The 22,767-nt window shown below is 53.4% G+C and overlaps 2 protein-coding genes across 5 annotated transcripts in view; one reads left to right on the plus strand and one right to left on the minus strand.

The window, feature by feature from the left end:
• Nucleotides 1-21,833, plus strand: part of TBL1X (transducin beta like 1 X-linked) — a 217,577-nt gene extending 195,744 nt beyond the window's left edge. For all 4 annotated transcript variants that reach the window (XM_032391122.1, XM_032391123.1, XM_032391124.1 and 1 more), the window contains 11 exons: nucleotides 1,291-1,423; nucleotides 1,916-2,057; nucleotides 2,711-2,774; nucleotides 2,872-2,969; nucleotides 6,404-6,464; nucleotides 11,004-11,125; nucleotides 13,092-13,166; nucleotides 13,511-13,638; nucleotides 14,989-15,154; nucleotides 17,275-17,376; nucleotides 18,363-21,833. In XM_032391122.1, coding sequence (XP_032247013.1) covers nucleotides 1,291-1,423; nucleotides 1,916-2,057; nucleotides 2,711-2,774; nucleotides 2,872-2,969; nucleotides 6,404-6,464; nucleotides 11,004-11,125; nucleotides 13,092-13,166; nucleotides 13,511-13,638; nucleotides 14,989-15,154; nucleotides 17,275-17,376; nucleotides 18,363-18,389 — 1,118 coding nt within the window. In that variant the 3' untranslated portion in view covers nucleotides 18,390-21,833. The remainder of the gene's footprint in view (nucleotides 1-1,290; nucleotides 1,424-1,915; nucleotides 2,058-2,710; nucleotides 2,775-2,871; nucleotides 2,970-6,403; nucleotides 6,465-11,003; nucleotides 11,126-13,091; nucleotides 13,167-13,510; nucleotides 13,639-14,988; nucleotides 15,155-17,274; nucleotides 17,377-18,362) is intronic.
• GPR143 (G protein-coupled receptor 143) overlaps nucleotides 8,634-22,767 on the minus strand; it is a 53,133-nt gene continuing 38,999 nt past the window's right edge. Inside the window, exon 9 of the mRNA XM_032391127.1 lies at nucleotides 8,634-10,272. Coding sequence (XP_032247018.1) covers nucleotides 10,259-10,272 — 14 coding nt within the window. The 3' untranslated portion in view covers nucleotides 8,634-10,258. The remainder of the gene's footprint in view (nucleotides 10,273-22,767) is intronic.

The following is a 22,767-nucleotide window of genomic DNA, read 5'->3' on the forward strand; positions in this document are numbered from 1 at the left end:
ACTGGCCGCTCACACACAGCCTTCATTTCGTGGGTGCCCGTGGGTTACCTGTCACTCTCCAGGGAGCACACCTGAGGGCTCTCTGGCATGGCACGTCATCCTTACTTTTACTTTGTTTCCTGAAGCCTGGGGCCACCTACAGTTTGCAGTCATCTTGCTGCAAGGCAGGCTGAGGCCAGACTATGGTGTCCAAACTGATCGTTCATCCTGACCTTCAAGAATCTTCTGTATCCTGCCACTTGGGAGAAAAACAGCCGCCTTCCGGGATGGTTCTCTTAAGGGTGGCATTTAGCATGCTTGTCTCCACCGTCACCAGGCCTACCCGGGAATTCAGAACCCAGATCCCATGAGTCACGCAGGGCAGGCTTACTCGGTTAGAGAGCCTGGCAGCTCTGCTTGGCGTAGGAAGTCTGATACAGAGGTGGCTCAAGGAGGAAAAAACAGAGCACTTCAGTCCCAAGAACACGAGGATGTTTGCAGGCAGGGGGTGCAGGGTGGTGGGTGCGCTGGAAGAGTGATGGCCTCTCCCACTGGGAGTGCGCTTCACAAGATAAAGAGGTGATACCTCAGACAGGTGCTCACGGATAAAATGTCTCATCCCGTCTGGAGAACAGCAACCTTTGGGCTCGACCTCACGCTCATCATTCCCCCACCACCAGCCTCATGGTGGTGGTGGTTGTTAGACCTTAGCGTGGTCCTAGTTATGCAGAATAAATAACTTTGTATTTCTCTATCAAGTTTGGAAACTGTTGAAATAAAGAAATGTATGTAATACATTTACTAAATTACATAAAAGTCACGATATAGTTAAAATCGTCAGAGGTGATGTTACGTAGCACGTAAAAAGAAGATGTCTCTATGAGAGCAAGACCGTTACATAGTCTTACTTGTACGAGGAACATAAGAAACAACGCAGAGGATCCTAGGGGAACGGAGGGAAAACCGAAGGGGAAATCATCAGCAAGGGAGATGAACCCTGAGAGACTCTTAACTCCAGGAAACAAACTGAGGGTTGCTGGAGGGGAGGTGGGTGGGGGGATGGGGTAGCGGGGTGATGGGCATTAAGGAGGGCACAGGATGGGATGAGCACTGGGTGTGATATGCAACTGATAATGTGCTGAACTCTATACTTGAAACTCATGACATACTATTAATTGGCTGATTGAATTTAAATTTTAAAAAATGAAATAAAAAAATAAAAAGAAGGTGTCTCTAACACTCAGGTGCCCTGAGAATGCATTTCTCTTATACACCGGTTAACCACATGTCTTTTCCTGTTCCCTGTGACAGATAATCATTCGAAACCAATGGAAATAGACGGGGACGTTGAGATTCCACCCAACAAAGCCACAGTCCTTCGGGGCCACGAGTCTGAGGTGTTCATTTGTGCCTGGAACCCTGTCAGTGATCTCCTAGCTTCCGGGTAAGGATGCCAGGCCGGGGGTACCCCAGGGTCTGGGGCATCCGAGATGTTCTCTCCTTTCTGGAACTGTGCCTTATGGAATACATGCTCCCCTCTCCTTGGTGTGCAGACCAAGACCTTGGGCTCTCTGTGCTGCCCTCCTTCCCAGGTCGTGAAGAAGCCCTCGCTCCTCCCTGTGTTCTCACTGGGGTAGGGAGCAATGCAAAGATATTTAAAATTGCTAAGGGGTGCCCGCCTGGCTCATTCAATAGAGCATGGAACTCTTGATCTCAGGGTTGTGAGTTCAAACCCACGTTGGGTGTGGAGCCTACTTGAAAAAAAAAAATTAAGAGCAACAAAAACGGTGAGGCGAGAAACAGAGCCAGTGAGCGGGATCACGAAGACACGAGGCCACAGGCCAGAGCTAGCTGACAGAGGCAGCCCGAGCAAGGCTGACGGGCTTTGTTTGCACTTGAACGGGAAGCTGAATGCACGTGCGCTTTCCTTCTGCAGATCCGGAGACTCGACGGCAAGAATATGGAACCTTAATGAGAACAGCAGTGGGGGCTCCACGCAGCTCGTGTTGAGGCACTGTATACGAGAAGGGGGGCATGACGTGCCGAGTAATAAAGACGTGACCTCACTGGACTGGAACGTAAGCACCTGCCACCACGCAGACCCGTTAGCAGCTCCAACTCGGCCGGCGCCCCGGCGGGGCTGTGCGGGCGCAAACACAGGGCAGTGGGCCGCCTGTGAGCCCCCCGCCGCCCCCCGGGGCCGCTCTCCCGCTGCCGAGAGCGTGTAGCAAGGCTGTGTCGGGCAGACAGCCAGCTGGGTGTTGGGGGCCTCCCATTCGGTCCCTGAGCAAGATGAGCCTGAGGAGACGGAGAGGGGACGGGCGGCCAGGAAAGGGGACCGTCCGGCTCGCCGCTTGGGCGGCGGCTGCTGCAGGCACTCACCGTGGGGAGCACGCAGGCCTTCGCAGCTCCTTTGGCGTCTGCCTGCCTCACAGACGGCTCTGTGTGCGCGAGCGCATTTTTAACAGCCACGGTCAGTGTCTCCAAGTGTCCCTGTGACGTTTCGGATGGCATGGTGCGGGACGTCGGCGGGGTGACGGGGTGCAGTGCGTTGTCCCCGTCCGCCCCGTGTCGCGGCAGGACCCCGTACGTCGCCAGTTCAGAGCAGCGGGGCGTCCCGTGGTCCCGGGGGTCCGTTAGTGTCTTCCCGGGGAGCCGAGGCTGCCTGAGCCCCGGGGTCCGGCGAGGCGCCGAGCTGTTGGCGGTGTGTGTGTGTGTTTCTGGCCCGCAGAGCGACGGGACGCTGTTGGCGACGGGTTCCTACGACGGCTTCGCCCGGATATGGACCGAGGACGGTGAGCCGGGCCCGCCCGCGTGCGCCTCGCGACGCGATCGGCGGGGAGCCGACCGTGGCCTTGAAGTCAGCCGGTCTGTTCTTTCTTTACCTGACAGGCAACCTGGCGAGCACCTTAGGGCAGCATAAAGGCCCCATCTTTGCCTTGAAATGGAACAAAAAGGGGAATTACATTTTGAGTGCTGGTGTAGACAAAGTGAGTATTCGCTTCAAATAGGTCTCAAAAAACAAACGTCTCTTTGATCTGTAGATGCTGACTTGCTTTGAATTTCTGGGTAACATCCTGGGTTTTTATGTTTTTGTGTTTAATTCTGAGGCTTTCTGCTTCTCCTTAACAAGGCAGAAGAGCTGCTTTAGGTTTTGTTTTTGTGGTTTTGGTCTTACTGTTCACATATAACACATACTCTCTCAACGTATTATACTGTTCCACAGATCTCTGTGCAGAGCCTCTCCCCCCCCTTTTTTTGAGGTACGTCATTCAGCGATGGAAAGAGGAAATCCCCCAGTTGCACGTATCCAATGCTTGAAAAGCAAAGTGGCGTGGGATGCACGGGACAGAAACCTTTCCCCCACTGAGCAGTTTTGGAAACACAAACCGTTCTCTCGCCAGGCTTCTTTTTCCCTAACGCGGTGAATTGTGACTTTCCGTCGTGGGCTGTAGGCTTCTCTGAGAGCTGGAGGAACGCGGGCCCGCCCACGAGGGGGCACATCCCTGGCGGGCCACGGGGCACGCTCAGCACACGCCTTGTGCCTGGACGGGGCTGCCAGGTGGATGTGACGGGGTCAGGTCCGAGTGGCCGCGAGCAGCCAAGGGCCTCTAGGAGCCATGGGTGGGCAAGGAGTCAGCAGGTGCAGGCATCATGTGGCTCTGAGCGTGGCCCACTCTCTCTGGGTCCGCTTCCTCGGTTGCCTAGAGCCAGGCATCAGGACCCCCGAAGAACGTGGAAGGAATGCTTACGTCATTCCTGAGACTCAGCAGGAATTGGAACTCCTTGCTTTGGAAAAGAAGTACTCTCGAGAAATGAAGCCGAAGGGAAACAGAAGTGGTTTGTGTTTCTACAACTGTCAACTGGGTCTGAGGACGAGACTGTCGTGCGGTCTCCGAAGGGCTTTACGTTTTCATACTGACGTCAGGATCATTTGAAAACCTCGTTACGTTACTGCGGGGTATCCATTCGAGTTCTACAGTGAATGAACAATAATAACCACCACCTGTGAACACTGTCACGGGCGTGGGCTACGGTATTCACTCTCCGGCCGGTGACAGTGTGTGCCGACCCCCGCACCAGAGGGTAGCCCTCGAGGTCAGTGAAGAGTGCCGCCGCGCTCGCTCTCCCAAGCCAGTAAACCTCTCTTTCAAACCCGGCAGCCTAACATCTAATGTTGAAAAAAAAAAAACACACACACGTTGTTGGGTCCGTGGCTGCTCATCCGTACTGCTGACTGCATTATTAAAATATTTGTGCAAATGATCGCTGACCCTTACCAAGCACTTCACCGTACATGTTGGCCTCTTCAGGGCTCCCGAGAGAGGAGGTGGGCGCTGGTGCCAACAGCCCCATTTCACAGGCACCTGCACTCACTTGCCTAGGGACACCCGGGTCCAGGGTGCAGGTCCCGGATTGCCAGTAACTTCTGCCCTTTGACCTCCACACACTTCCAAAAAGTTCTTTGTAGCCTCACCTGCCTCCTGCGCAGGGGCTCATTTTTATATTCCATTTTTGATTTTCCACCTTCCTCTCAGTCGTGACTCTACCGGGTGATGAGCCAGACGGCCACGGAAAATGCACATTTGGAATTCACTTCGTCTTTGGCTTCCACATGCTCTGCTGTTGTTCATCAACCATGGCAGGAATAATGAGAATGTTCTCGAAAGTGATACCCAGGGAGGAAGGGTCATGGACAGGGATGCTGGTGTTGACCTTCACTGCATGCTTAACCTGGAAGGAGTGACAGCAGGATATATCACAGTCTTAAAGAGCCTTTGTGTAGTTAACGTGTTGTTTCGTCCCTTGTATACTTAGCGGAAACACCCACTAGCTGATAGGATTACTGCTGCGGTGTGTGGCGTTGTGTCAGAGAGAAGTACTGAAAGAGTTTACATAGTCTTTGCGTTGCCACATTTGGGAGTGGCTACGTTAAGAAAAGAGTTAGGATCCACCAAACGACAAAGTTAATTGGTCTAGGGGCACCCGGCTGGCTCACTTGGTGGAGCGCGCGACTCTTGATCCTCAGGGTTGTGAGCTCGAGCCCCACGTTGGGTGTAGAGATGACTTAAAATCTTAAAAAAAAAAAAAAAGTTCATTGGTCTAGAGCTGAGCCCAAACTTAGAGAACTGAGTTTCAAAGATATTTGGTGCTCTGAGGATTTCATCTGCAATTTTCTGCAGTTCATAGAAAATATAAGCAGTTCTTAAAGCAGAATCTTAAGTGCTATGCACAGGGAGGTGGAAGAGTTCCAGTTAAGGTAGAAATTCCAGTTGATTAAGACTTAATTCCCCTGCGGCGCCTGGGTGGCTCAGTCAGTTAAGCATCTGCCTTCAGCTCAGGTCATGATCCCAGGGTCCTGGGATCGAGCCCCATGTCAGGCTCCCTGCTCGGCGGGGAACCTGCTTCTCCCTCTCTCTCAAATAAAATCTTTAAAAAACAAAAAACACAATCCCCGTGGTGTCAGTGAGCTGCATCTGGTTGCTTCCCTGTCTTCCCTTAAGTTCCTAAGGATTCAGGATTTACTTTGCTTTGCAAGGTGGAGATCATTTTTCTCCGTATTTGTAGAGCGGTGACTCATGCCCGGGCCCAGTGTGACACACTGCTTTTTGCTGGATCTGGTGTCCGCGCCGCGGGGGGTGATGGTCAGGGCCGGGGTCAGAAATGCCAGCTTCTCGAGCTCTGCATTTGGCGAAGTGCTAGAAAGCTGTGTCGAGGTGCATCGTGGCAGGTTTTTCAGCAGGTGTCCGTGTTGGGGAGGAAGGGGGATCCCCACCCGTCGGGGCACTTTTCCCGGTAGTGTTCCATGGAGTAGCCACCACCAGTGTGTGGCTGTTGGTTCACAAAATGTAGCCATCAGACCGCTGAGGATAGAACCCACACTGGGTCCCAAAAATCTAGATGAAACACAGGATGCCAGATATCTCATTAATGTTTACGTATCGATTCTATGTTGAAACAGTATTTTGGCCACATTGGAGTGAGCTAAAATATATTGTTGAAATTAATTTTACCGATTTCTTTTTCCTTTTTTTTTTTTTTTTTTAATTGAGACAGAGAGGGAATGAGCATGTGTGCGAGGGGAGGGGCAGAGGGAGAAGGAGAGAGAGAATCCTCAAGCAGACTCCCTACTGAGCACAGAGCTTGGGGCTTGATCCCAGGACCCCGAGATCACGAAATGAGCCAAAAGTAAGAGTGAACACTCAACCAACTGAGCCACCCAGACACCTCTTTTTCTTTTTTTTTTTAATGTAGTTATGAGAAAATTAAAAATGACTTTGTGGCTCACATTGTATCTCTTTTGGACAGTGCTAGTTTAGAAGGAAGGGGGGGTTCACGGTCTTTTCTTGTATGTTAAATTTTTCAGAGAAATCTTCCCATGAAGAATAGTTACTAACTTTTTCTTTTTGTTTGCGGAGCACAGACAACAATAATTTGGGATGCCCACACAGGAGAGGCCAAACAACAGTTTCCGTTTCATTCCGGTGAGTTTTTGTGTTGTTGTTGTTGTTGTTGTTTTTAATAATTCCAAATAGGAATTCATAGTCCTAGGAAATGTCCCTTAAAAGTAATCGTGAAAACTTGCAGGAAGGAGTCCGTGGAATGTAGCTGGTAGGAAGGAAGTGCATTTCATGGGAAGCCTTGTTCTTAAGCTTTGCAAGATACACATGCCCTCAACAGCTGCCTGCTCAGAAGTTAAACACAGCAGTGAACCAAGCACAGAAGCAGTGTGGGCGCCTTCTTCCTGCTGTCTCAAGGGGCGTGCTACGTTGGGGTTCCCTGCGACCATGCCTGGGTCTGGACGCTCCCTGGGAGGACTCCTGGACTCAGCGGATAGCTGTCCTCGGGGCTGAGAGGCATCACTGCGGAAGGACACAGAGCAGAAGCCGCAGGCAGGGGCATGTCGGGGGACGTCCAGGGCTTCCGAGGGTCCTCTCCGAGCGGAATCAGTCCACGTCTGATGCCCCCAGAAACGAGTTATGACAACACATGGGAAGGGTCAGCTACCAGGAAAACTCATTAGGACTCAGGGCCTGAGGTTTGTAATTGGGGCCCGGTCCCGTAGGCACCCCTGCTTGGCGTGTGCCCCAATGGCAGTGGTGGGAAACCTCTGGATGTCCAAATTCCCAGTCTCGGGCCAAGGACCAGCCTTGCCCGTGGGCACTCCTACGGAGAGCAGCGTCAGGCCTGTGGGGGTCCGTCTGCCCCGCAGACATGTGCAGCCACCGCTGTGGACCTCACCCTGTCCCTTTGTGTGTTGGGGTCCTAGCAGGTTGCATGGGGCAGCCAGGGTTCTAGAGAGTTCCAATTACCCAGATTCCCACCTGCCACTTCACGCTCTGTGTAGCTCAGTCTTGTTGTTAGATGTGGCCTCTTAAGGACAGACGACCACCTCCCAGAAGGAACAGACTGGGATAAAGACTGGCTCAGACCTGACAGACGGGAGTGGATGCTCCTTCCCTCAACAGGAAATGTCTCTTCCATTTTGAGGGAATCTAAACGTGTGGAGGGAGCGTTTACTATTCTCTGAGGGCACCCTGACGGGGAGTTTGGGGTGCATGGTGATGGTCTGCATCCACGCGCTGGCCCCGTGGACTCCCCTTGGAAGCACAGCCCATCTCCGTGCCCAGGGAGCGGCTCCAAGCAGGGGACATGGGTCGTCCAGCGAGCTGACGCAGCCAAAGATTCCGTGAGGCAGGACTGGGTTCCGATGCCCGGACACCAGCTCCACACGGTCCTTCAGCTGTGCTTTCCCCTGATCGGGGGGACCCTGGTGTTGTAGCTGGTACCCTGGTACTTTGCAAACATAGCACGTCTCTCCCATGTGTCCTTGTAGCTTGGGGTCCACACCGGATGCACCCCTTGGGGTGCCAGTGAATTTCGCTCTTAGTGTTGCTTTAATCTAACACCACTGATGATGTGGAAGTGGGTGAACGTATTCCAGAACGTATGTTCTCACCGGGAAGTGGGCAGGGCTCCAAATGCAGGCGGCTTGGACTTCCGACCTCTGTGGTGTGGGGCAGGGGAGGGTGTGTAGGTCACACGATATGTACCGTTAGTGAAAACTACACGTTCACGTGGTGGACAGCCGTTACCACAGTCACGTTCCAGAACGTTTCCACCACCCCAAAAGGAAATCCCTTCTCTTTAAGAAGTCCTGCTCCTTACAAGCCCAGCGTCCCGCAAGCCAGTCTACGTGGATCTGAGCATGTTGCCAGATTACGACTCTGCTCCAGACAGCATCGCGGGGCAAGTAGCAAGTGACTGGATCCTTCCTGGTGGTCTCGCATTGTTGGCATAAATAACCAAAGTGTCCCGACCTTTGTTGTCGGGAACGATACCGTAACGGATTCGGAGCTCAAGAAGAGCAGGTGTGCTCACCCGTGTGGTTGGAGGGAATATCTGAAACAGAGCTCTGGATTCTACTTTTCAGAGAAAAAATATGCCCACGATAAACATTAGTAAGATTCCCCTGACACTTTTATTTATGGGGCGCCTGGGTGGTGCTGTTGGTGAAGCGTCCAGCTCTAGATTGTGGCTCAGGTCCTGATCTCAGGGTCGTGAGATCGAGTCCTGTGTTGGGCTCTGCACTCAGTGCGGAGTCTGCCAGGGCATTCCCTCTCTCCCTTGGCCTCCACCGTCCCCCCAAAAATAATAAATCTAAAAAAAAAAAAAATTCATTTATAAAGTTTTTCAGCAGAATGTAGTATTTCCCAAAGCACTTCTAAGATTTCATGGAAGGGCTCTCCGTCCCACTGGCCAAGAACACCACCCATGTGTTTCTTACATATTCTCACCCGTAATTCTCACCATAATGGTGTATAGGTCCCCATCGCTAGTTCAATAAGATCCAGGTGTCGTTTGCTCTTTTTTTTTTTTTCTTTAGCGTGAAGGAGAGTGCTAGAAACTGTTCAAGATGGTAACTTGAAAGAAAAGGAAGTGTGCTCTTTTTCGGAGCAAAACACAGAGCTTATAAGGAGGACCGTTTGTCAGCATTCAGAAACTCCTCGAGTTGATGGGTTGGTCTGAGAAATTGCTTTGGCTCGTTAGGTTTTCCCCACGAACACCCGTTAGGGCCACGGTCTGTCACCATCAGCAGGAAGCGTTTCCTCGGAGGCTGACCGTGGACTACCACTCAGCAATAAGGAGCATGTCGTCAACAGACTGTTGGTAACACAGAACAGCCTGATAGGTCTCAAGGGGTCTCAGTCGGACCAGTCTCCAAAGGTCGTCTGCTGTACGACTCCGTTACGTATGACCTTCTTGAGACGAAGAACTGTTGGAACTGGAGAACGCGTGAGTGGAGCCAGACCGTAGGGACGGTGCAGGGAGGCCTGGGTTCACGTGAGTATACGGTGGCACGAGGGGATGCTCGGTGACCGTGGCACGGTTCTGGATCTGCCTGTGCACGTGGCCGCTCAGAAGTGGCCCAGCCGCCCCCCCGACACACACACTGTCCCAGCACCGGCCTTCTGCTCTTGCCCCCGTCCCGGAGAGCCGCAGAATGCAACTACTGAGGGAGCCTGGATCAACAGGAACATTCCAGAATTAAACTTAAAAACAAAACAAAAACAAAAACACAAAGCAAGCCGGGCTGTGCCTGGAGGGCTGCTGACGGCCGAACCTCACTGGCCCACGTGTGGGCAGGGAGCGCGTGTGGACCCCGAGTCGCTACGCCCTGCCTCCCGTCGCTTACCCACACCAAACGGTGAGATCATCGTGGGGGCTCCGGGGCTCCTGGTGGCAGGGGCCCACTCACAGGCGGTCAGCCACCCAAGTACAGAGGGTCCCCCTCTCTGGATGGCGAGGGTCAGCGGATGTTAATTTTCACGACCAGGTGCTAGACGCTGTCCCCGGAGCTGCCCCCCAGAGGGTCCTGTTTGCAAGCGGAACCGCATGCCCTGAATGCAGAGGGCGGCCAGGAATTGAGGACTTGGCCGGCGCGGTGTCGTCAGCGACAGCAGCTGCGGTCCTAGCGCTCCGGCGCACGGGCTCATCCCCCGGCCGAGCGGGGTCCGCGCCTGCCTTCCGCTGTGCCCAGGCGGGAGGTGGGCCGGGAACCGTGGGGCTGCTGGGGACGGAGCAGAAAGAGATGCTCTCGGCTTCTGAACAAGCCTGGGCTCGCTCTCCACCAAATGCTCCCATCTGCCAAGTGCACCCGGGAGGGAGCGGGACGAGGAAGCGAATGGGACGCACCCTGCAGTCACCTACCTGTGGAAGATCAGAGGGGCCATCTGATCGGTAGCACATCCTGAGGAATCTGGATTCTTCTCCCGATTCAGTGCTGACTCGCTTTGAAAGAAACACACGAGACACGGTTAGGGTACTGATCGGTCAATGAAACCTGTGACGAGAGGCTTGCAGGAACCTAACTCCCTTCTGTGTCAGAGCAAGGATGCTGCATAGTCTGACGGGCGGTCTGGGGAAGGGGGGAGCGCTGGGAGGCAGAGAAGTCCATCACCCTCCCCCAAACCCTCAGCAGAGGGCCTGGGAAAGGCCCACGAGTCAGAAAGGGTGCTCATCATACGTCCTGAGCCCTAAGCCCAGTTGTGTCCCCAGAGGGTAAGTCCCCTCCAGCTGATGGGCTGCATTAATGTGTTGCAGGAGACTTTTTAAAATCAAGATATTTGACCATCGGATATGAAATCTTTTTCACCTCCTTGTCTCTTTTTCCCATCTAAAACACATCAGATCAGCCCGCCACAGGGATATTTCTGGAAGCAGCAAGGTGTAAGGGGGGGCAGTGCACGTTCTCACGAACCCGTCCCCGCGTCGCGGGGTCCAGAGATGCCACAGGGCATGGCAGCCGTCACGGGGTCTCTCCACAGCGTCTGCTCAGCATCCCAGATGTGCACGGACAGGCCTTTATGGACTCTGAGGGGAAGAGGCTGTGTTCACACCGGGCACGTTCTTTCACTGTGTTACTAGATAGGCTCCTGGACTCTGCTTCTAACTGTTCTTACGTCGGCTGAGCGTGCGCACCCGTAGTAAATGCCGCTGTGTGTCCGCCCCCTCCCCCGCAGCGCCCGCCCTCGACGTGGACTGGCAGAACAACACTACCTTCGCCTCGTGCAGCACCGACATGTGCATTCACGTCTGCAGACTCGGCTGTGACCGCCCGGTCAAAACCTTCCAGGGACACACAGTAAGTGTGACTTCCGACGGTGGGCCCCTGGTTCCCCAGGTGCTTGCAGCGTCGCTGGTGGCCGGATTAACCCACTCGAGGGCAGGCGGTGGCGCCAAGACTGACCCTGACCCTCAGGAGTCAGAGTTCGATTCCGCAGGAAAGCCTTTTTAACGTAGCTGTTAGGAAAATCTACAGGCACGTGTAGGAAAGGATGCTTATAATGAGCAAATAGATGGGGAACATTGGCAGAGAAAGGAAAACTATATTCTTAAAAAAAAAGTCCAGTTTCGGAAATCTGAGACCTGAGGGCTATAGTGTCTGATACGACAGTCTTCAAGGGGGGGCCGGGGGCTCAGCAGCAGGTGGGAGACTGCAGGAAGGCTAGGGAACCTGAAGCGAGATCCCAGAAATGAGCCGATTTAAAGAATGGATAAAAGCTTGAACAGTCTTTCTCAGAGAGGCTTAATGACCGATGGGCCGTACGAAGCCCTCCAGCCAGTATGTGTAATGGAGAGAGAAAAAAGAGAGAACACAAAAATCATATGAAGCATTAATGGCCACATTTTCCTAAATTTGGGGGAAAATATCAACATCTAATCCAAGAAGCTCAGAGGCCAGTTGACTTCTCATCAGATTCCTTAGTGTGGGGCTCATGAGGCTCTTGGTCGCTTTTCCAGACCAGATCCCTGGAGGCTCCAAACCCCCTCCCCCCCCAGCCCTCCTGGGACACCTGCCCGACGGACGGACACTGTCGTCTCAGCACCAGCTCACTGCCACAGGACTCCCCTTTTCCTGTGGCCCTCCAGGCCGCTGCTTCTGAAAGCCCAGGCATCAGCTCTCCTGTTACCATCTCCTTGTGTCTCTAAACCAACCCCCCCTTTATTTTTCCCGTTTCTTCCTCTCTCCCCTAACCCTACACTCTTCCCCAGACTTCCATCTGTCCCACTTGCGACTTGATCACCATTGCACATTTTTAAATGGGTCTTCCCGCTGCTCGTCATCCTGCACGAGACACAAGCTAAATGTAGTTGAGCCTCTTTTCTTCCCGAGACCCTGTGAGCCATCCCTGGATGCCTCCTGGGAATTGTGACTTGGGTTGCAGAATCGGGGAGAGCAAACTGCACTGTGGGGAAGGAGCTGGCTGCACCCTCGGGTTAGCTGAGGACAGTCGGGGGGGGCCCAGCTCCGCACTCCTGGGCCCTGAGAGATCTGCCCGTAGGGTCTCCTTTCAATGGTTGCAGCCAGAGCCACCGTGGCCGCCGGCTGAGCCTGTCCCTGGGCCCCAGGTTCCCCTGGGGTCCGGCATCCGCTTCCTCGTGCACACGTGCATACACCCGTCTGTAGTCCAAGCCCTCCGGCCTCCCTTAGCTCACCCACTGGCCTGATTGCAGCATCTGGCTTGCTGTTTGCTCTGGATTTCCAGCCCCCTGCCCCCCCTCGGGGATCTTGTTTATGGGTGTGTTCCTAACAGTTACCACTTGGGCGTTTCGATCCTGTCTTCAACCCGGATTAAACCTTCCTGTGTATCCGAGGCCTTAAATCGTTGCCTTCCACCCCCCACCCCACGCTCCCACCCCCAGCACGAAAAGAGAGGGGTCTTGTATGGATTTAGACAGGAAGTAGCCGTGGTATAGAAAGTATGCAGGAAAAGGATTTTCAAAGTCAGTTTTTAAATTACCACGGTCTTTCTTACTGGTTTTCTGCCCGGCCCTGAATTTTATGTAAATTCATTTGACTGCCTAGTAGTGACTTTTTTTCCTTAGAGAAACGTCGATGAGCGGGTTACGTATGGCGTATGGCTGTGCTTGTATATGAACGTGGAAGGCAGAGTCAGAGAGGAAAATAAAGGGAAACGCGGAAAGTCCCTGGTTTCTCCGTGGAGTCCTTTGAGGTGCAGCCTCGGCGAGGCACTGCTGCCCCCTGCTGGAAGGTTGTGGGATCTGCTCACGAGCCTTTCTCCTGAAAACCCTTTGCTCTCTTTCAGAATGAGGTCAATGCCATCAAATGGGATCCTTCTGGAATGCTGCTAGCATCCTGCTCTGATGACATGACGTTAAAGGTAGTGATGGGAGGCCAGGCCGTGCGGTGCACAGCCCCGTGGGCCCAGTCACTGCTCCTCCACTGATTAGCCCTCTCTCCCCATTGCTGACTCGATGTCACTGTCCTGCAGCTACCTCCCGTTGATCGTTGAGGGTCCTGCAGAGACTCCTTCCTTGCCCGGGGCCTTTCTCGCAGGTGCACCCTGGCATGTTGCTCCCCTCCCTGGCGGGTGACCTGCTGATGGGCCGGCCGCACTCCCCGCTGGGCGGCGAGCTTCCCGAGAGCTCACGGGATGAGTGCTGTGGGACCACTGCTGGCTGGAGAAACGGCATCTGCTCACATTGCTGCTCTTCTGTTCTCTAGATCTGGAGTATGAAGCAGGACACGTGTGTCCATGACCTTCAGGCTCACAGCAAAGAGATCTACACCATAAAGTGGAGTCCCACCGGGCCAGCCACCAGCAACCCAAATTCCAACATCATGCTAGCGAGGTAAAGCGCAGATGGCCCACAGCGCGGGCGTGGTTCCTAAAAGCAGCCGTGCCCCCTCCCCGCGGCCAGGCTAGTCACAGGGCCAGCAAGACTTAACTCGTGTCCCAGGAGAATGGGACATTTCACTGAGGTGTGGTGCAAACGTGTGCAGGTCCTTCCAAACTAAATGACATGGTGAGCTCGCTTTGAAAGCACCCACAAGACCCTGAAGTGACACCTGGCACTGGGTAGCAGTGGGATGGCCAGTCAGGCCAGAATTGGTCTGTCCCAGTGCTCACTGGACCCCATTCAGGATGTAACGTTCTACTCTAGGTACTGTGTTTTCAAAAGAACATTTGGGGGGCGAACTGAAGAGATTCTGAGACTGAATGCCAGGGTAACTGGGGGTGCGGAGCCCACAGCCGGAAGCAGTGTGGGTGTGTTTGCTTCGCTTGGCAGGGATGGTTTGTGACCCGGAGCAGGAACGGGCTTGTGCTCGCGGTGGTGGAGAGTGGGATTGTGGGCGCACGCGAAGGTGGCGGCCTGCTGTAAGTCGGGAAGAACCTCCGTGTTCACCACGTAGCGGAGCGGTGGGCAGCCTCACCGAGCAGTGAGGACTCTTGTTTGCTGCAAGTGCTCGACCCAGCGCCATCTCTTAGAAAGCACTGGAAGGGAATCCTGCATCCACTGAGAGGCTAGAGCCAGAAGAACATGATGGCCATAATTCCCTCATTTCAAGTAACTGTCCTAAAACCCACTTAAATTACTGAGCTAAAGAACACACTCCAGTCGGTTTTGATGGCCTAGAAGGTACTTGTGTTCCACGGTCCCCATGACGAGCATAAGTGACCCTTCAGTCAGCGGTAGGAAGGGAACGTACCCGTGGAGGGACTGAGTGCCAGGCAGCAGCTCTGTGATCCATGCTGTTCTCTCACGTGGGAAAATAAGCAGACTTGCAGCGCTCGGCAGTGTGATCGCATATTTGGATGGGATTGTATTTTAATTCCTGTTGGTTTCAGTTTTATGCACTCAATTTGCTATTTTTGCAAACTATTGGTATCATTTCAGTTGTTGACAATAGATGTTATCTTTTAAATTACGGGAGCATTTTAGAAAATGTGGTACATATTCTATGCAAGTATTTATCATCCGTATCTGTAGGAAATGCAGGGAGAAGTTAATGTGGGTATCAGCTTGTGTCCCTAATAACAGCCCCAAAAGAAAGGAAGGAGGGAAGACTATGGCCTTGTTTTCACTATGTCCAACTCACATTTTGGAAAGAAGAGCTCATGATACCCATTAAAACATCTTAGGGAAACGGAAAGAAAGCCAGGTGTTTCTGTGGTGATGTTTTGTGTCCCGTCTTCTTAGTGCTTCGTTTGATTCTACGGTTCGACTGTGGGATGTGGAGCGCGGCGTTTGCATCCACACGCTAACCAAACATCAGGAACCGGTCTACAGTGTAGCTTTCAGCCCCGACGGGAAGTACCTGGCCAGTGGCTCCTTTGACAAGTGTGTGCATATCTGGAATACTCAGGTAATCCCCACGCTTCCTGTGACCCAGTGCTTTCCAAAAGGAAGGCCCTATAAACAGTGTTTTCAGGGACCCAGGCTAGGAGCAGCCAGTGGGGAAGCTGTGCTTAGGAACGAGTTGCCCCAGATGATGGCTTGAAGCCAGCCCTCCCTCCCCGGGCAGACCCCAGGCTCGGTGCTGCTGCCCTGTGCCCTGTCCGGGCTGTGGGTCCCCTCCCCAACGCCTGCCCCGTCTTCTGCTTGTTCAGCTTCCCGGCCTCAAACCACCTCCCTGCCTCATCCGCTTCTCGAGCCCAGGCGTGCTCAGACACGCGGCCGTCTGGAATCCGAGGTCGGGGGCGGAGAGGTGTCCCCCCATCCGAGGTTTCCAGGGGCAGCGGCCAACTGGCCTGGGGCCAGCCCTGACCACCTCTGAGACCACCAACACCTGTGGCCCCATGGAGCCCATCAAGGAGTACAAAGGAGAGGTGGTTTGCAAAGGTGCTCGTGCCATTTAATGATTCTTGAGTGAAAATATTTTATGTTTGTAGCAAAGGATAGGCCAAGAGTGGGTTGTCCTGTTCTCAGAACTAAAAGGAGACGATATTTGATTAAATGTAGCCACTGTACGTTTCTCTGGCCATACCTGAGGATCGCAGAAATCTGAATATAAAGATAGAATGGACAGGAACTAGTAGAGTACAGTGTTATCTTGGGCGGTCAGCTCTTGGTTCTCCTAATGGAAGGGAGATGGTGGTATGGTAGGAATCCTTGAAAATAGCCAATGATCCATTTTGTTGGATCTCAGGATGGATCAGACGGCTTCCCTGAGCCCTTTTCATATGACCTATCTTCCAGATTCCCTTGGGCTTGGTTGACATTCGGATGCATTTGCGTTCTCAAGTCCATGTTCCCCTTGGGGCAGGAGGTGGTGGGGCATGGGCCAAGGTAACTGGCATTGGGGTGCAGGGGTCCACTGAGACCCCAGGCTTCCCAGGGACTGCCTTACATAAAACACATCCTCTTGCGGAAGGAGAGGCGATGGTGGGCCCTGCATGGAGCCAGCCTGATGCCAAGCTGAGCCTCACGGCCCTAGATAGGCCTCCTGGAAAACTCACCCCAGGCACACCATGCCAGAGTTCCTTCATGAAATACTTGCTGGAAATCATGCTGGATGGATTTGTAAAATAACATCGTTCATTAGGTGCCGTCTACTGTCAGAAACTCGTCGAATCATGATCACCCTCATTATCACCCCATTTGTATAAATCACAACACTCTGAGACATTTTTTTATTTTTATTTTTATTTTTTTAGATTTTTTAATTTATTTATTTGACAGAGAGAGACACAGCGAGAGAGGGAACACAAGCAGGGGGAGTGGGAGAGGGAGAAGCAGGCTTCCCGCCGAGCAGGGAGCCCGATGTGGGACTTGATCTCAGGACCCCGGGATCATGACCTGAGCCGAAGGCAGACGCCCAACGACTGAGCCACCCAGGCGCCCCAAGACATTTTATTTTTTTTAAAGATTTTTTTTTTTTTAATAGTTTAGATATTTGAGAGAGAGAGAGGAAGAGAGCGAGCGAAAGAGCATGAGTTGTGGGCAGAGGCAGAGGGAGAAGCAGACTCCCCGCTGAGCAGGGAGCCCGATGCGGGGCTCGATCCCAGGACCCTGGGACCATGACCTGAGCCGAAGGCAGATGCTTAACCATCTGAGCCACCCAGGGGCCCTCTTTGAGACATTTTAAAACTCACTTTAATTCTCTGTGAAATGGGTACCCTCTCTAAATATTAAAAAAAAAAAAAAACATTGCTGACTCGTTCCTTGGGAACAGCTGTCCCAGTGTACAGGGCACCATCGGTCCCGGGGGGGAGCGGGGAAGGGGAGGGCGGGGCCCAAGGGACACGCGACCTCCCCTGCCGAGTCCAGGCCACGGGCCACCATAGGGCACCTGGGGCTCCCGTGGTAGGACGTCTGAGAGGCACGCACCTATAGCCCCCGGTTTGAATTTCTGTTTTGCAAACTTCAGAAATAAGCTCTCCGTGATGAGCTACCGCGAGAACGTTTCGGGGTCACGTCCCGAGAGTGGCTCCTGCCGGCGCACCCATGCGTCGCGTCCTGAGTGCTGACTGCTTTGCTTTGCAGAGTGGGAGTCTCGTGCACAGCTACCGAGGCACCGGCGGGATCTTCGAGGTGTGCTGGAATGCCCGAGGGGACAAAGTGGGCGCCAGTGCGTCCGACGGCTCTGTAAGCGGCACCTGTGGCTTGCGGGGGGGGACGGGCGAGGGCGCGAAGAGGAAAAGCCAGGCAGTTGATACCTGACTGCACTTCCGGGCGGAGGGGGGGTGATGGGTCCCGGTCTCTGAGGGCCTGGCACGCAGCAGGTGTCGAATGAATGTGTTTTGGGGGAAGGAAACTTCTGGGCTGGATCCCATTGGGTGGCACCATTTGAGAATGGCCGCCTCTTCCTCCCTTCCAGGTTGTCTTTCTGGTTAACACTCTCTCAGGGAAATTGGTGGTTCTCAACCATGGGGATTCTGTCCCTGTGAGTCTGCAGACTTTGGCATTTTTTGGTTGTCCCTACTTTGGGGGGGGGGGACCCGCTACTGGCGTGTGGTGGGTGGAAGGCGGGGACGCAGCTAGCCTCCTCCCGGTCCCAGGACGGCCCCCCCAGCAGGGAAGTGTCTAGCTCCAGTGTCTGTGGTGTTGAAGCTGGGACACTCACTCCTGCCTTGGCTCCATGTCTGTGCCCCTGACCTGGGCCCTGTGGTGGTGAAGGCATGAGCTTTCCTTCCACAGGTCGCCCGGCTCCCAGGGGTCCTGTTCTGGTCCCAGGACATGTCTGGCCTTTTGATTCGTTCCTGCACTTGAGCTCCAAAGCAGGGGGGGCAACACTGGGCGGGCTTCCCAAGGGTCAGCCTGGGCCCCCAGTGTTCCCAGCATCCGTGTGCTCAGACCGGAGTTGTCCTCGACCCCGTCACTTAGCGTCCACTGCCATTTGTTCCTAGCGTTGCCCTTGACCTGGCTTTTCCGTGCAGTGCTGTTTGCTTGGGGTTGGTTGGTCAGATGCTCAGACACTCTTCTCTCATTCGAGCTTCTCTGCATCTTCGTGACCGTGTGCCGATAAAACTTTATTCACAAAACACGGGTCATGGGCCAGATTTGGTCCAAGGGCTCGAAAGGCTTCTTGGTGTTGTCTGTGAAGGTAACAGTCACTTCCTCTTTCCTCCCAGGTGTGTGTTTTAGATCTTCGGAAGTAAACACAGAATGTTCTAGAACAGAATTGTAACGGACCAGCAGTGAATGTGTGGGGGTGCAGCGCTCGTCAGACACGGTTCTATCCGCTCCAAAACTGTACGAACTTGACTTGCATTAGAGTGTACTTGGAAATCAGCTCATCCCTGGCCGCGGGAGTCTCTATTTTTTTGTAACCTTCATCAGGAAGTTTAAAACAGAAGCATACACAGTCCTATCAAAGGGGGAAAGGATGGTTTCCACCCAGAACATTCAGCCTGGGAAGCACGAAGCCACCAGCTAAACGGTGCACGGTTTGGTTTCCATCCAGAAGAGGCTCTGATGGCTGAGAGAAAAGCAGGAGGAAAAAAAAAGGAAAAAAAAGCTGTGCCAAAAAAAGGAAAAACAAGAAAAATGCTGTGATAAACCAAAAGGGGGGGGGGCTCTCCTCCACGTGGCGGGTTTGTTTTTTCCCTAACAATTTGGACACTACAGTTGTTCTCACAAAGGATGTTCAAAGACCAGTTTGTACCGATGAAATGCGCAACTTTGTAATCCCAACACTTTCTATTTTCTAGAATCTTCTTTGTCCGGTGGTTTTTCTATTGGCTGGAATCCTGTCGTCTGGGGGCCTTCAGTCTGAGATGGAAACTGTTTTTGGTTTGTTGCTTCTTTCCCATTGTCTGGCCCTCCTGCACCTTTCTCCTTCGTTCCGTGTGGTCTTGGTGTGCGGTACACCGTCAATAGATGCAGCCTCGTGGACACCGTGACGGAATCAGGGGCGGACAGCTTTCCCGTCCCCTCCTCCCCCTTCCCTCTCCCCCATCGCCCCTCGCTCACTCTCTCTCTCTCCCTTTCTCATAGTTGCTTCGGATCTTAGGTCTCAAGGGCACTTTCGGCGCGTAATAAGTGCTTTATGTAAGCAGGCAGGGCAGGGGGACTTTTTACAGGAGAAAAAAATACTTATAAGAGAGAGAGCCCGGAGTATTTTTGGAAAAAAAAAATATTTTTATGTTAAAACAATTTTAAAATCCTAAAATGGTCATCAGACATAGAGAGCTTTGTGTGATTCATATTTTAAACAAATTTTAGGAAGACACAGGCAGGGTCTGAGGTCGCTTTTTCCTTTCCCTTCAGCTTCATGAAAGGCGGTTAGAAGTCTGGGTGGGAAAAGGTCGGTCCTGTGCCTCGGTCACGGGATTGCTCTGCCTCGAGAGAGCCCGGCGCTGTGGGCTTCGCGGACGAGCGCGGCGGCTCGCAGGGCACGTGTACCCTCGTAGCCGGAGGGAGAGGGCTGGAGAACGGTGCCCGCTGACCCCAAGCAGCAGTCCCCGGACCAAACGGTATCGAAGATGCCAGGCACAACTCAACAGCTGAGCTCCGCGTCCCCTCGACATCTCGCGGACGGCACTGTGGATACCGGTGGTCGCGTCACCGAGAGCAGGGTGACCCGTCCTCGCAACGCCGACCCGAAAGGCTCCAGGATCTCCCCTGCTCTCCTGATGACAGAAATGAACGGGGAAGGAAGATGTTCAGGCCCGGAGGTGAATGACCTAGGTAGAAACGTCACTAATAATTTCTGCTGTCTTCGTAATTTCTTTCTCTTGCAAGAGACTAGGAGAAAGATTTTTTTTTTTTTTAAATAATGAATCTTTTTACTGTTTTTAAAAAATTAAACATGGCTTTGTGTTCCTAGAGGAGTTTCCTTTCATTGGATCAGGTGACCTTTGTAGTCTTGTCACAACCCGACAGGGACCTAGTTTTGAAGTGAACAATGGGGAAGAACCGAAAGATAAGGCCTCTTGTCTCCTCTGTTTCCCAGCGGGCACAGGAAGAGATGAGGAAGTTGGCCAGGCCTGGGGGTGGGGGTCCGGTCGTGGGCAGGTGTCAGCTGGGTGTGTGTTCTGGCAATGAGACAGGATGTTCGAGGGTGGCCTCCGTCCATGCAGCCAAAACCCAACGGGCAGGGCAGGGCAAGGCCTTCCTACAGAACTTGGAGTGGGCTGGGACCAGCTACAAAGACCAGAGTGTGTTCATTCTTCTCAGATCATTAATTGGCTTGGATATCGGAGTCTTTCACGCCCTGTCTACACGAGACCAAAGTGCTCTGTGTCCGACTTGGGTATTTTATTCAGGCTCTGTTAACTAAATGCTTAGCCCAGGGGTCAGAGTTCCGTGGAGTCACCACTCCCATCTTTGAAGATAGCAGATGATGATTCATTGCCTGGCCCCCAAGACATCATTAGGTTTGGGGTGCAGTTTGTTGGGGATCTAGACCAACACCATCTCAACTCCATACCCCAAGTAATGTCATCTCTACAGAGCTTAAGTTGTTGAGGGGTGGCCCGCGGTCGGGACATGGCTTGTGTTTGACAAGTCAGACGCTGTTGGGTGGCCATGGCGAGACATCCTGTAAGGGGTTCAGTAGATAATATTCACAGGGAGGTCAGGAGCCCAGGCCTTAGCCTCCTGGTGACTCTGAGTCACTTGGGAACAATGAGGTAGGAGCCAAGGGCTGGAAGGCCATGCACGACATAGGCTTGGCCGCTGTGTGCAGGAGTGAAGCTGGTGAGGACAAAGGCCCACTGTCCGCACCCCTAGCTTCCCCGAGCAGCCATTGCCGAGCGGCTCCCCACGGGCCTGAAGAGGGACCAACCAGGAGCGGGCGGGCAGCGCCCCTTCCATCCATCCCCATCCTTAGCACAACGACCGCCAGCCATCGAGCCTGCGACACTCGCCCTCTGCCAGAAAGCCGGCAGCTTCATCTCCGTCATCGAGGGATGGCCCGTGGGTGAAGTTCCTGTTTGTCCTTTGTTTCCAGCTCTGAGAAATTGTGGGTAAATGCTTACGTCTTAGTGACCAAATGGAACCTTGATTCTGAAATCAGAGTAACACGATGATCCTTCGCAGAATCTTCGGTTGGGTTTCGAGTGACCAAGAGCGTGTCCCGCACGCCCACCTGGCAGAGGGATGCTGTCCCGCGGCAGGGGGAGCGAGGGCCGTCCGTGACAGGGTGTCCACCCTCTGACCCCACACGACACCTAGGACTTGACGTTTGTTTTGTCTTTCTAAACCTCGATCACGGAGCCGAGTGAAGTGCACTTTGTCAAATGTAACGGTCTGCTTTGTTATTTTTAGCCTTCTGTTCCACCTTTCTCTCTCTTTTTTTTAATCGTGTTTCTTGTCAAATGCAGAAATGTTCCTTCCGCCACTCACTGAGGTTTTTAAATTCTGGCTTCTGCAGTTTTTATTGTCTGTGTCAGACGTACAGCCAGATGTGGTCCTCTGTCTGCATTTTCTAGATTCTGTTCCATCCACATCGACCCCCGTTTGGTTCTCCTCCACCCCCACTCACCCTCACGCTCTCTGAGAAAAAGAATCACCTTGTGTGTCGTAGCTCATTTGTTTCAAGAGAAAATCAACAGATCATACTCAGTGTCTTGAATAAATCGCTCTATTTTGATACTAGAGAACTCGGTGGGTGTGCTTTCTTGCTCTTGCGGGGTTAACTCTCGGGCCCACGGTGCCACGGATGGATGAAGACGCCACTGTGCGTTTTCTCACAACTCGAGTGCCTCTTCCCAGGACCTCTCTGCTGACACAGGGCCCAGGGAACGGGACGGCCGATGCGTGAGGAACACCAGCCCCTGCTTACTGTCGAAGGCTCCGTAACGGGGGCGCGTTTTTACGCGTTCCTTCGTCATTACGTTGTTCCAGGCTGGCGGCTGTAAGAAGTCCGAGCAGAGGAGTCTTAGCAGCAGGTGGGTTTGCTGGGAGTCGGAGTTCAGGGACTAGCTTTGAGCCACTGGAGGAGCCCACAGTCACAGGCACATGGGAGACTCGGCGACACAGACGAACGGTCCGCAAGTGCTGACCGACATCTGCTCTGTGCCACATGCCGAGGTGTCACCTTAATCAGCTGCTGGGTGTTACAGGATGACTGGGCATTGCTGTACCCAGCACTAGGGAGGAGGCCCATGAGGAGGAGAGGCAGAGTGTTGTACAAGTCCTTCTTCGCTGTGCGGGTCACCAGGAAGGTCACGGTGTCCTTCCCAATTCCAACCTGATCCTGCACTAGAACGAAGCGGAGGACTGGGGTCCCGGTGCTGTTGGGGGGTGAAGCACATGAGAGCCACAGGAAGGTCCTGGGGAGAACCTAGTAGCAAGCACGGCAGTGGGGAGAACACAGCGCGGGTCAGGGTCCCCGGGATAGAGGCGTATGGGACGTGTGGCTTTGGTGGGAACACACAGCTTTAAACGGGGTTCTTTATAAGAAGCTGGACTTCATTTTATTTTGGGGCATCTGCGGCTTGCAGTCACTCAACAGAACTTCACCTGTCCGCATCGTGATGCGGTTCCTAGAGGATATTGGCTGTGGTTACTGTTGACGGAGACCCGGACGCT

This window comes from Phoca vitulina, unplaced genomic scaffold (genome assembly GCF_004348235.1).
Source record: "Phoca vitulina isolate PV1807 unplaced genomic scaffold, GSC_HSeal_1.0 scaffold60, whole genome shotgun sequence".
Taxonomy (NCBI): domain Eukaryota; kingdom Metazoa; phylum Chordata; class Mammalia; order Carnivora; family Phocidae; genus Phoca; species Phoca vitulina.